This window comes from Malaclemys terrapin, chromosome 15, assembly GCF_027887155.1.
Source record: "Malaclemys terrapin pileata isolate rMalTer1 chromosome 15, rMalTer1.hap1, whole genome shotgun sequence".
Classification (NCBI taxonomy): domain Eukaryota; kingdom Metazoa; phylum Chordata; order Testudines; family Emydidae; genus Malaclemys; species Malaclemys terrapin.
In genome coordinates, this window is record NC_071519.1 from 32,116,270 (window position 1) to 32,129,401 (window position 13,132).

The 13,132-nt window shown below is 40.1% G+C and overlaps 1 protein-coding gene across 6 annotated transcripts in view; it reads right to left on the bottom strand.

Annotated features, from left to right (window-relative positions):
* Positions 1-1,827: 1,827 nt before the first annotated feature.
* Positions 1,828-13,132, bottom strand: part of CADM1 (cell adhesion molecule 1) — a 286,568-nt gene continuing 275,263 nt past the window's right edge. For all 6 annotated transcript variants that reach the window (XM_054005229.1, XM_054005228.1, XM_054005226.1 and 3 more), the window contains 2 exons: positions 5,725-5,856; positions 1,828-4,707 (listed from right to left, as the gene is read on the bottom strand). In XM_054005229.1, the coding sequence (XP_053861204.1) occupies positions 4,589-4,707; positions 5,725-5,856 (251 nt within the window). In that variant the 3' untranslated portion in view covers positions 1,828-4,588. The remainder of the gene's footprint in view (positions 4,708-5,724; positions 5,857-13,132) is intronic.

The window sequence follows — 13,132 nt, forward strand, 5'->3', positions numbered from 1 at the left end:
CCCAAGTGGAACACAACAGTTGTTTTACAGTGGACAGCCACATTCTTTAGCAAGTTAGAGGACAAAGTGAAGATGGGTATCCAAATTGGAGCTGCAAAAGGGATGGATTTAAGAGAGGCAGAATGTTATCGGTAATAAATTATTCTGTCAATCATTTTTCATCCAGTTCTTGAGTCAATAAATTGCAAAACGTGAACATGCCATTCTGTTAGGTGACTGCATTCATTACAGTGTAACAGTACAGCAGTATTCTATAAATGGCTAACTGTTTGAATGCTTTTAAAAATTAAAGACACTGAAACAGGTCTTTAAAAAAGTCAGACTTTGTTAAATTGCCCCAAAGTACGTTAACAAAGTAGCATGGCCTCTCGGTCCACAACAGTTTTGTGCTTCTTCGTCCTTTATTATTAAATACATGAAGGGTGGGATTTTTCAAATCACTTAGGTGATTTAGGAGCACAAATCCCATTGAAATTCAATAGGACTTGTCACTTACATCACTTAGGTGCTTTTACCCACCCAAGTACGTTCAGGTATGTGCGCATAATTTGTTTTTAGGGAATTTGACTCCTATGGTTCTGGAGTTTTAGTGCCTGTGGTCTGGACAGGGGAAATGCAACTGCTATTGTGGTGCACAGGCTGAATCACCTCTCTCTGGCAGGCCATTTAAAAATAAAAGAAACAACAAACATTCCCTTTTAAATTGTGGAATTGGGTAACACTGTCGTGGATTTAGCATTCTGAACGAAAGCTTCAGAAAAACCTCTCTCCAAGGAAACCATCTCTTCTACAGAACAAGATTTCTCTTTTCAAACTTGCAGAAGGCATTGAAAGATGGCACCAATTAGAGCCGATATGTCACCTAAGGGCCCTAACCAACATATTGGGAAAACTCATCAGCCAAAACAATAGTGAAGACTAAATTTCCCTGCCCCAAGGACCTGGCTTCATTTTATCCTGCTGCCAAATATGGGAAAAGAATGTCTGGAGCCTTCAGAAGAGCTTTTAAAAAAAGCTATGTTGACAGCACATATTCAGAAATAATTCAGAGCTGAAGAAACTTTAAAAATGATTCTCTTGTTTCGGGAGCAACTATTGTTGTTTGGTACATCCAAAAATTAGAGTCATTTTCCTTGTTCTTCAGAATACTCAAGCCGGCTTGTGTGACAGACCCAAAGAGAGGGCTAGAGGTAATACTATCTCCTACAAGCATACCGGAAATAAAGGAGTGCCAGCTAATCACCACTATATTTTTCTACTTTGCACAAGATGGGGTGAAATAAAAGGGGACTAACTCAGACATAGTACATGCCTTTGAAAGAACATAACCATAGTCAAACAGGGAAAAATATGTCAGGCCATTGTTAGTGAGACGTTAATAAAAAAGGATTTTTAATTATGAAAATTGAAGGCATCTTTACACGAGCTATCCGAAATAATACAAGACACGTAGGTCAGTGATCACAGAAGGGACTTAAAAATACAAATCCACACAACAGCGGCATGTTCTGGCTGACTCAGCATGTTGTCTAGTTGCCCGAAATGTTACAAGGTCCTGTGGCTCTAACTAGCACTGCTGCCTTCGCCAAAGAACAGCGTTGGCTGCCTAACAACCACTTGTGAGTCAGAATAGGGAGACAGAAACAGGTCAAAAGATGGGGAGGGAGGATTAAAGAAGGGAGATTTATTTCTAGGCTGCCATAGATCTTGGGGAACCCACAACAATTTTTTAAATTGGAATTTCACCATAGGCGAGCCAAGAATGGACTTCACTGCAACTGGCCACCCTGACTGTGGAGGTAAAGAGTGCAAAGTGAGATTAAAGAATAGTTTTGTAACATTAATTTTTTTTTATTAAGAAGACAGATATTTTATAGTACTTCTCTGTTTGTAAAAATGATATACATGAACCAATACAAAATGTGAATGGGAACATATGGATATGTATTTTCTTACACTGTAACATCGTCCATGGACACCTTAAAACAGAACTGGCCTAAGGGGGAAAAAATAAAAAGGGCAGGTGAGTAAAGAACAAGCTTATTTGCCATCAGTTACACATCCTTCATTAAAGAAAAAGTAAGTTTGTTCTTTCTACACTCTTAAAAAAACCCTTATGATCTAAACCTGTACAAAGTAATACTCAACAATACATTTCAACAGCGCACTGTATACTGAAGAAAAAAATACATAAACCAATATACAACTAAAATCCATAATTTCCTGGGGTTTTTTTTGTTTTGTTTAGTTCTCTTCCAATGTGTGGGGCCGAAAATTTTGCAATCTACCTGAGACGGAAAACACCAATCAAAACACATGAACCTGAGACATGTCAACATTGTAAGTCAAAGTTACATCGGTAACACTGCACTACAGTACACTTTCAAAACAGAAAGATGGGCTGGTCAAAAAAAAAAAAAAAACCAAAACAGAATGCTAATTCTGTGATCAGTGTGTAAAAAAGCCTCCCCCCAAAACCTTCCACTAAAATGCTAAATGCTTCTTGCCCTTGGCTGTGGTTTGGCTATGGGCCCAGCTGGTGCTGAAGGCTCAGAAGGGAGCTGCACTTGACAAAATTTACTTTCCTTTTGTGGATTCTGAGGGAGGGGAAAAGACAAAATACTGCTCAAGAATGGATTTGGTTTTTTTCCCTTTTACATGCCAACCCGTTCCCAAAAGGCTCTTGTGTTGCAGTTGATCTGCCAAAAAGTTAAAAAACAAAACCCACAACTTAAAAAATGCTTCCTAAAAGCCCAAGAAGTTGTAACAGATGCAAATTTTTTCCCTTAAATAAATCAGTGTAAGTTTTCTACATAATGTAACAATAATAAAAAATCATCTTTCAAAATCCAAGATTACTCACTGAACAGTTCAGTATAGATATATTTGTTGTTTTTTTTATGCTATCTTCTCATTGTGGACTGTTATCTGTAGGTCCATCATAATACTAATTCACATTGTTTTTTCTTCACCTAAATATTTTAAAATCTGTTTTCCTTGCAGTTTTTAATGCAAATCCCCACATTTCCTTTATCGGAAAAGAAAAGAAAAAGGCAACTTCACGTATCCAGTTTCTCCCGAGGCTACAAATCTAAAACATTTTCAAGGTAACTTATTTTTAGTAACTGTGCACCATGACTGCATTCATGCAAGGATCAGTAATTTGTTGGCAGATGGTTCTTAAGGCTGAGGAATGAGGCCAAGGCCTAGTGTATGAAAGGTAAAGAGATAAAAAAATACAACATTTGAGTTTTGATTAAGTGACTGAAAAAGCCTACATGCTGTTATTTCCACCTGCTCTGACCTTTGCAGAACTGAGAAACAGGGCACACCAGCATGAAAACAATAGCGACCCTTCTTCTGTCCCTCCTGCTTTGTCAAACCAAATCTTAAGGAATTAAAGTTTCACACAGTCTCTGGTTGGATCTCTCAGCATGACAAATATCTGTAATATACAGTACATGCAGGCCAGATCCCACTGCCTTCCCTAACTAGCACAAAGAGAAGAAGGAAAAATAATATAAAATCTGCTCATTTAGAACTCTTTGCACACCATGAGGACTTTTCTTTTTCCAGCAAATTAGGCAGAAGTAAGGCCGATTGGGAAAGCTTGATGGAATTGTTTGGAACAGAAATAATCAGAGCAGAACTACCTTTTCCCCCCCCCCTTTCCCTCCTGTGGCAACTCAAATTTGTCCACTTGCATAAAATGAACAGCCTTCATCTGTCAGTTCTGCTTACGGCAACAACAACGAGGATTCCGTCATGCCCCAAACTTGTCCAGACAGCATGAGGGTACCTCTACTGAGCAGTCTACAAACACAGAATTCAAGACAGATTCAATCTCACAGTGACACACCTCACTTGCAGATAACCCTGTGCAGTAATGACTCTCCGTAGCCAACGGAGTGCATTGTCTGAGTCACAGCCTATTTTCTACTCTCCACCACTAGAAAGCATTTGAAACACGGGCAGCCGCAAACAGTTTTCATAGCTTCTTCATCCAAGCCTTTAAGACAACAGAGAAGAATGTATTATGGATACATTGAATTGCAAACTACGAAATCTAAAGCGTGCTGGTTCTCCTCCTCCGATGAGATTGAATTTTGAACAGAAAAATAGTGGCGTTAAAATAAAGAAACACTAAAAACAATTAAATCTATTCCAAGGGGTTCCAGCAGGCAATTCCAAAAGAACAGAAAGGGGGAGGGGGAATAGAAGAAACACACATAACCCGCTCCCCGCCCCCCAAAAATAAAATAAAATAAAAATAAAACAAGGCACAGAATTTTCTGCAAATGACTTAACTAAACTAAATCCAAGCTGGACTTGGCCAAAAAATAAAACCCAAACTGAGGTGTCGAACAGCAGAGTGTACTTTACAAATAACATTTTTTACACAGCCAATCCCGGATCCTCCCAGTCTGACATCTCTCCACCCATTCATTTAAAACAAAAACAAAAACAAAACAAAAAAAACAAAAAAAGAGACACAAGCTGGTTGCAACTTCCAATATCACTGTCTCTGTCATCTAAACTGGGCCAGTAACTGTCCACGGTTGGACACCTCATTGAAACGAAGGCTGATCTAGATGAAGTACTCTTTCTTTTCTTCAGAGTTGTTCTGTCCTCCTTCTGCATTGATTATAGCTGTGTCTGCGTCCGCTGCATCATCTGCTCCTTTGGCTTCATGAGTGAAGTATGTACCTGAAAATAAAGCAGTGAGGTTCTGTGACTCATTGATGGTCTCTGCATAAATGGCTGTAACACTGCCGCTTGCTTTACTGCGAAGAAGCCAGGAGAAGGGGAGAAAGAACCATCACCGGAAGGAAGGAGAGAAGTCTGAATCTAGGGGTTCCGTAGGTGTTACTCAAACCAACAGCTGTGATAGCATTAATCCGCAAGACAGCACAATGACCTCAGACATTAAGCTTGAGATTTTTCCAATGCTGCCTCATGGATTTAGATGCACACTAAATTCAGTGGGAATTATGCATCTAAATTCTGCAGGGAGGCTTTGAAACTGACAGTCTAGGGCATTATAAAAATGACCCCAAGGAAAGAACGAACATGACCGGTTAGGACATTATATAATGACCCAGGGCGAGTCTCTCTCCATGACTGGGTAGATTGAGAACTACCAATAACCATGCTTCTCCCCACCCCTTTTAAAATTTTGTCATTGCAATCAGAGCCTCCAGCACGGGAGGGCGGGGGTGGGCACTTCAGCGGTGACACTGGCAGTGCTCAGCAAAGTACATAGGAGTTCTCAGGAGCACATACAACAAGTGATGATCATCAGCATCCCACACTGACCAAAGGGCCTTAAATGCTCTTATGAGTGGACTGAATTAATTTTAAGTTACTTCATGCCATGTAAGAGTCTGGAATGATATTGCCCCTAGAGTGCAAAAATAAATTAGTATATTCTCAAGCACGTCATGCCCTTCCATTAAGGATGGCATCTCTTTCATCTATCCTCTCCCAATCCTGAGGCGCTTTCCCCCTTCTTCTCGGTCTCTATTGTGCGCCCCCATCTTGCTTTCAGCTTCTTCCCATCCTGTATTCCCGTTTCCTGGATCCCCTTCCACTATACAAGTCCGTCTGCTGCTTTTTCTGTTCTCGCTCCTGCTGTGTGGCAAAACACTGTGCCCTGTATCACTGAGTGTTACAGCTGCCACCACGCCAAACCCTCCCAACGTTGTGTTTTAAGCCTCAGCTTACCTTTATGTCTTGCAAAGTATCGCCCTAAAATGATGAGCAGGCAAAGCATTGCGAACACCACCACGGCCACGACCCCGCCGATCACCGCATGGTCCACGGCCCTTATGGACCCTTCATCACCTGCTCGAGAATCTGTCAAGAGCAGAATAGGAATAGGAATTTGGGACTTATTACAGGGTGATTTGAAGGTTTGGCTGCCGTTGTGCCCAGGGTTGGAAAAGCCACCCTTTTACTTTTAAAAGGAGATGGGTAAAGCACTGCAGTGTGTGTGAGTGAGAGTGAGATATGTGGGCAGTTGTGTGCAGACTGGGCCACAGGTGGAGAACCACTGATTCCAATGGGTCAGTTCACACAAGGGTGCAGACAGGCCTGGCTAATCAACTCACAAGGTATTTTTCCACTATGCAGCAGCAGAGTCACCACTAATGCATGTGGAACAAGATCGGGAAGGGAAGGGAGACATGGAATCATCTGCATCTTTTGTGAGGGTCTGTCCACACCTCTGTCCCCAATTTCAATTCTCCCTCCCCCCCAGGTAAAGGAGATGATCTAACAATTGGCCAGGGAGTGCCAGTATGGTGACATCAAATATCAGTTGTATGGAAATATCAACAGGACATTTATTTATAGGAATGTTCAATCCCCCAAAATTTTATTTGCATCGCAAAAAAGTAATCAAGTTCTCAAGTTTGTAATTTCAAAAAAAATCTAGGATTATATGATTAAACACATTTTTTCTCAATACCATTCCATGATGCATCAAATAGCAGAACTCTCAATGCAAACCATAAAACCCTCTTCAAACACAGATAGCGAGCAATAATTGTACATTGCCTCCAACCGCTTTATTTTATTTATTTAACACCTCGCCATGCAATTAATTTTCTTTTATAAGCATCTCTCCCTTAGGATGCCAGTACCTTAGAGAGGAATGACTTATTTGGCGGGGGAACAACTCTGAAATGAACCCGGAATGAGCTATGGCCATGTAAAATGAATGTATAGCAGTGTAAACAATTTTAATTTAAGAATGCAGCTACATCAACCCTTGCTGCAATTCTAATGGCAACCGAGATTTATAATGTAGTAAAAAACAATTATTCTCCCGTTGATTAATACATTAACATTTGGAATGGAAGCTAAACCATTGTCTTTTTTTTTTTATTGAGTCAAGCGCGACACCTCTATTAAAATGATTTACTAGCCGTACCTTACAATTTAAGCACAGCAGCAACAGAAACGGTAAAAATCTTTTAACTTTACATGATTTGTGAAGTCATATGTGAAGGATTTACCATTTAAATCTTTCACTACAAGCAGCACATGGCCTATAAATCTGTCCCACATGCAGTTGCCTGGACACCTAAGAGAAATGCATTTCACCAGGAAGACTGAGAGTGCAAATTCAAGTCAATTTTTAAGAAAGATTTATCTCTGTCTCTCTCCAAATAACAGAGCAAATCTCTGAAGCCTCCACCTCTAATAATATTTGAAGTTTATCGATCAAGTGTACAGATCCGTGACAGCTAAAGGTAATGGTGCTCTTTTGAGCCGAAACCTGATACAATGTTTTCAGCGGGAGCGCAGGATTTACACTTTCTATCGATATTTCCAATTCTGTTCTAAGATTAAGAACTGAAGGATGTAAGTAAATAATTCGTGACCGAGAGCTCCATAAAATGCATTTTAATTAAAACAGTTTAAATTAAACAGAAAAAAAAAATCTTAAAGTGTTTCTTCGAGTTGCCTTTTAAAAGTAACAGAACAAAATGGGTAGAATTGGCATAAACTAAGGAATGTCTAGGTTTAATTAGGTCAAAGTAGGTGCACATTAAAAGGACAAAATGAAGAGCAGCCAATTAGATAGAACCATGTTAAATAAAATCCCCTTCAGCAATATATCTAATACGTTAAACTAAGTGTGGCAAAAAATATTCTCCTGTTAGCCAAAAGCTTTCACTACTGGGGTAGCTCTGGCATGATATACATAGAAATCATTTAACTATGATTAGAACGTACTAGAGAAAAGCGTGATAGGGGTTAAGACTTCTTGGTGCTCACAAAACAGTGCCTACAAATGGCAGGTATATCCCATATAGGTTATTCCTGATTAGAAAAATGAAATGCAAAATTCTCTCTAACATAATGACAAAGTGTATCTGAAGGACAAAACTTATCAGGAAAGCAACCAATGAAATATTTTACTCAGTTGAAAAAACATAAATGCTGATCTCTCAATGAGGAGAATTAACTAATCATGACCTGCCAAGGGTTTCAGATCCAATCAGGTTTTTTTTCCCCCCCTCAAGTAAATTTTTCATAGCTGGGTGGAGACAAACAGGAAGAAGATATTTACAATACAGAAGATACATGTACAAAGGTAAGTAATTCAGAGAAAGGTGCAGATCCTGAAAACTAAGGGCAGAGAAGGGCTCCCAGTGACTGCAAAATATACCCTGAAAAAATTTCTCCTGAGAAGGGCATTCTCTGTTACCCGAGCTGCAGACATGTGCCTTATCAGAAAAATACATTTGCATTTGCTGTTGTGGCCAGAGGTGTAATGACCATGATTACTGACAGCTGCTCCACCCAAACATCATGTCCCCCTTGGCACCTAGACTGCAAACATACTAGGGGCAGGGACTGTGTTACTTGTCAATATAGCACCTAGAACAATGGGTGATCCCTGACTGGTGTTCTAGGCAACCCTTCTAAAATCATCTCATTCCATGTTCCAGCACAATATTTAAGGTCTTTAAAAAGTCATTTTCCACAAGACAACCAAAGTTGGCTGATCCACTCAGTGGTCATTTAAGACAGGTTTCACTGTATTTATCAATGTAACCAATTATTTTTATTTGTTCTAAAATCTATGTACACTCTTCACAGCTACTTACAGCAGAAGCACACCAATTCAACAGGTATCTTCCAAGTCTCACTCTGATCACACAATTAAATAACGCCCCACACTAACTCACCTATCTTCCTCAGTTTGTTTATTGCAGTTATATCAGTTAACTCCAAAGACTGGCAACATCAGACGTTATGATTTCTTAGTGCTGCACCCTCTCTGAGGGAGAGATGGACGTACCCCAAATTAAGAGCAAGGATTTCTTGCTGACGTTGGGAACAGTTAGGGCAAAGTATGCACATCAAAGCACATCTGTACCATGTGAGAGCACAGCCCAAGAATTGGAGCCAAGATGCATTTTGCTTGACCCAACACAGATGGAGAAAAAGAAATAGGACCAGAGCTTCAGATGGTGTAAATCGGCATAGCAACAATTACAGTGGAGCTACGTTGGTTTACCCCAGCCGGAGATCTACTGAAGTGGTGTGCCAAAGCCACTGGCCTGACAGCTCCTTGGTGGTTTCTGTTCAATCTGTAATTAAGTCAAGAGCAGTGAGTCTTTAGTCATGTCCCTGCTTCCCTGAGTACTGACTTTCAAACACAGCTTGACAAACATTTTTGGCCGGTACAGCTTATTAAATATGATTTCTTCCACTGGGACAGGCACTATTTTTCTTAATTATTTTTATGGAAAACAATATTTTTTTCCAAGTATACGCTCCAAGTTTATGTTATTGCGTGTATGGCTAAATAGTCTAAGTTTACGTGTTAATTAAAAATTAAATACAACACACTGAGGATGTCTAGTACTTGCAAACCATCTAGAGACAAATCTGAGAGTCAGTCAACAGTGCACTTTTGCCTTAGAGGAAAATGGCTTCATATTTGTATTAGATCATCAAACGAAAGGAACTTCTCTCAGAGTCTGACTGCTAATACACTGGATGTTTATTCCCTAGAAATGCTGTACATATTACTCAATTAAAACAGTATTACCCAATCAGATGTATTTATGCACCTGCTCCCACTTCTCCCATCTTCACAAACAGCCTTCAGCTGAGGAAAGGTAAGTCACCTCTGCAGGGACTCTGCCAATGCACCCCACTCCTGACCTGCAGAACCTCCCTGTTACGTCTGTACTGAGTCTCCCACAAAGCTCTGCCAATAGATGCTAATCCTGTCTTGCAGCCCTATTCTTCATATCCTGGGCCTTGAGCAGAGTCTACCAGTTGTCTTAAATTGTGTGGCTGTTTCATAAAGTTGACAGATAGGGACTCAGGTGACTCCCTGATAACTCATCGCATTTGTGACCCAAGATAAAGTTTTAAACTCTGCCTCCAGAGAGCACAGGCTCTAAACCATCAAGCTCCATCCTTTCGTGTACATATTTCATGTTTAGCAGCCTGCAGCCAGCTTCATAGAGCAAAATAAAACCACCACTGCCTCTGCTTCATCTAGTCTCTCTCTGGGCAGTTTGGCTACTTGCCATTTCAACTGGGAAAGAAAATTCAGGGGATATTTAAAGCTCATTATTTAATTTTTTTAAATGGAAAATGGAACAACAGATGCATTCTAGCTGCCAGTGGGCATCCAGGAATTCCTGCACCTTTAAGATTACACCTGGCAGGCAAGGCCACTGTTGATCCAAACTGAGGCCTCAAGTGAAGGATTCATTTCAGAAATCATGCTCAGCTCCACTCACAAGTGGGTCAGTGTCTCACTGATAGGAAGAAAGAAAGTTCCTGAAATAACAACGATCATAGAAAAAAATTCAACTTTCTTCCCTCCAGACAGATGGATCAGCCTTTCTGCTCTTATTGCCAATGCTTATCAGTGTTTTGAATGGGATTTTCAAGAAGAGGAGCTTACCATCTAATGGCAGGGGCTGACTGCGTTTAAGGACTTATATGGCTTTCTGTCATCATACACCAGAGCATCTGGTGCCATCTCCTCTTCTTCCCCTGTTGTCACTAATTTCTTCACACCTTTTTGTTCTTCCTCTTTCTTCACGTCTCCATATTCATGCCTTAGCCACCACTCTCCACTAAGCATTGAAAGATCAGCATCACCTCTCTTACCCAATCCTACATGCAGCACCACTGTCAGGACACTTAACACTAATAGAGTTTCTGACTACTAATGCAGGAAGCGCTAATGAGGCTTTTCAGTGGGGCAGATATCACTGGGGAATCACTTGGTGGCATCTGACCCAACCGATCCTGAAATGAATGAACCTTTATTTTTAGGGATGACTGGAAACAAATCATTTCCCATTTATTTTAAAGTGCCACAGGGCATCAGATCAGGCTATTTAATTTTTTCTATTAAATTACTCAAGTGCAAAATAAACAAAAAAAATTCACACCTGAGATGGGAACTTACCTTCTTTTTTACTTGTGCTTTAGATATAGGGAGTAAGAACCCCATCCTGTAGCTCAAACACACAACGCTACTATTGACATTCATATGAAATCTCCATGTACAGGCTGTAGTAGCAAACCTACAGTGCATACATTATGTCCACACACACATGCACGCTTTTCCAGATGGTAGAGCTCTTTCCTGGACATGCATGCTGAGTTTTCAGCTCAGTTACTAGCCCTGAAGATCAGGTGTTGTTACAAACAATGACTCAAGCCCCTTCAGAGCAGTGGGGAGGAGGGGCATTATCCTAACACAGGGAATAGTCAATGATTAATGCCAATTCTTTGTTGGAAAGAAAGGGATGTTGGAGGGAGGGAAGAGGGGAGAGAGTAGCGGAAGCAGCAGCTTTCTGAAATTGGTGGCAGGAACAAAGATTTGACCTTAAAAAAGGCATCTGCTGAAAAATGTGCCCCCAATTTACAAAACCCACTGTAGCTTCATATCTATGATAAAAAAAAATCAAACAACTTTATTACTGAAGGGGGAACAGGCTAGATGGCAGGAACTGACAAAATTGTTTGCTAATCCTAATATGTTATTCTTCCTTAAGATTTGCTTTGCTCAGCACCAATTCAATTACAGATGCTACAAATCCTTCTGACATTTAATTCCCTCTTGTCAGAGAGTAGGAAATGTATACATGCTCCGCTTTCCCATTAAGATGTTAATATACATTGGAGCACGCTGGTCTCGAAAGGGCACAGCCTTTTTAAGGGTGTGTTTGGTTGAGAGGAAGCAATGTAGGAAGGTAAGAAACAGGTGAATATACAGTGTTGCATGTTGCTCTCTGAGCAGCATGCAGTGGTACAGCACTATTCAGCAACTACTTTGCACTGTAGCAAAAGAAAAAAAATCATCCAAGTACGGTTCTAATATGTCAAAGCATCTTAAAGGAAAACTGCAGTGATTTGTTTCACCACCTCCTTAGAGGGCTATATTCATAACTTAATATAGGTTGAAACAATGAGTTTTTAAACACTGTTGTACTGCCTCCATTGAGGGAAAAAATGGAGCTGATGACTTTGAATTGGGGGCTGATACAACAGCGAATGTCTCAACCAGGGGATCAGCCTGGTATGAACTAACAGCAAGAACATTCTGCTCCCATTTAAAAGTACAGGGAATTGGAGACTTTGGAAGTTATTTTAAATTTTTTTTTAAAAACTGGATAAGCCAACTGTTACATTATCCACAAATTAAGAAATATCCGAGCTTTGACAATATATTAAACCTGAAGTTTTCCTTGAAACGAGCATATCTGATAAACAGTATACATAAGGAAAAAAGGAAACGCTCTTTTGTATAGTATCTATTCAACACCATAGATCTGTTAGATATAGTTCCAGATTTCTGGGGAGGATGGATTAAATAATACAGTTAATAGTGAACCCATGGCAGTGTGCAATCTGTAGAATTTCAGCAAAAACAGCGAGATGCCATAAGGACTCCTCCTTGTTTTTGCTGATACAGACTAACATGGCTCCCACCCTGAAACCTGTAGCATTTCAGTTCTTTGCGTATCTGTTTTTCTGGCTTAAGGAAAAATCCCTAGTGGCCTCATGTTTACCTTTTGTGAGAGGGAGGATAAATTAGGAGAAAACAGTCGAAAGTACCATGTTGGACTATGAAACTGATCAGTGAAACTGCTTATGCATCTTTTGATTCCAGACAAATTTCTGTCCAGAATCATTTTCACAGTACTATATGCCGTTAATTGCTGCTTTTTAAACCTGAATATCCTGTTTTAATTAATTTATAGTTTTAAAGACTAACAACTACTTAACCCCAGTTTCCAAAGCGGACATGATATTTTGGACTTCCAGAGAAGTAACTGTTTTAAAACAACCAGAATACTGGAGACTATCGACTGTCTGAAAAGAAGGGAGTGGATTTTGGTGGCAGTTTTCGGATAGTGTGGGTTAAAACAGCTAGAGCAAGATTGGAGCTCTGGGCTAGACTGTGGCAGATCTTTTCCAGGTAACCGGTGAATGGTTCTGTCTGATTCTGTGTTTACTGGGCCATTTTTTAGATGTAATATTTTGTATTTTCCAGATCCCTTGAGTTTCTTTTTACTCTTTGCAAGCGGTGAGAACTCAAGCTTCAGAGCTTGAGAACGACTGGATAAGATACGAC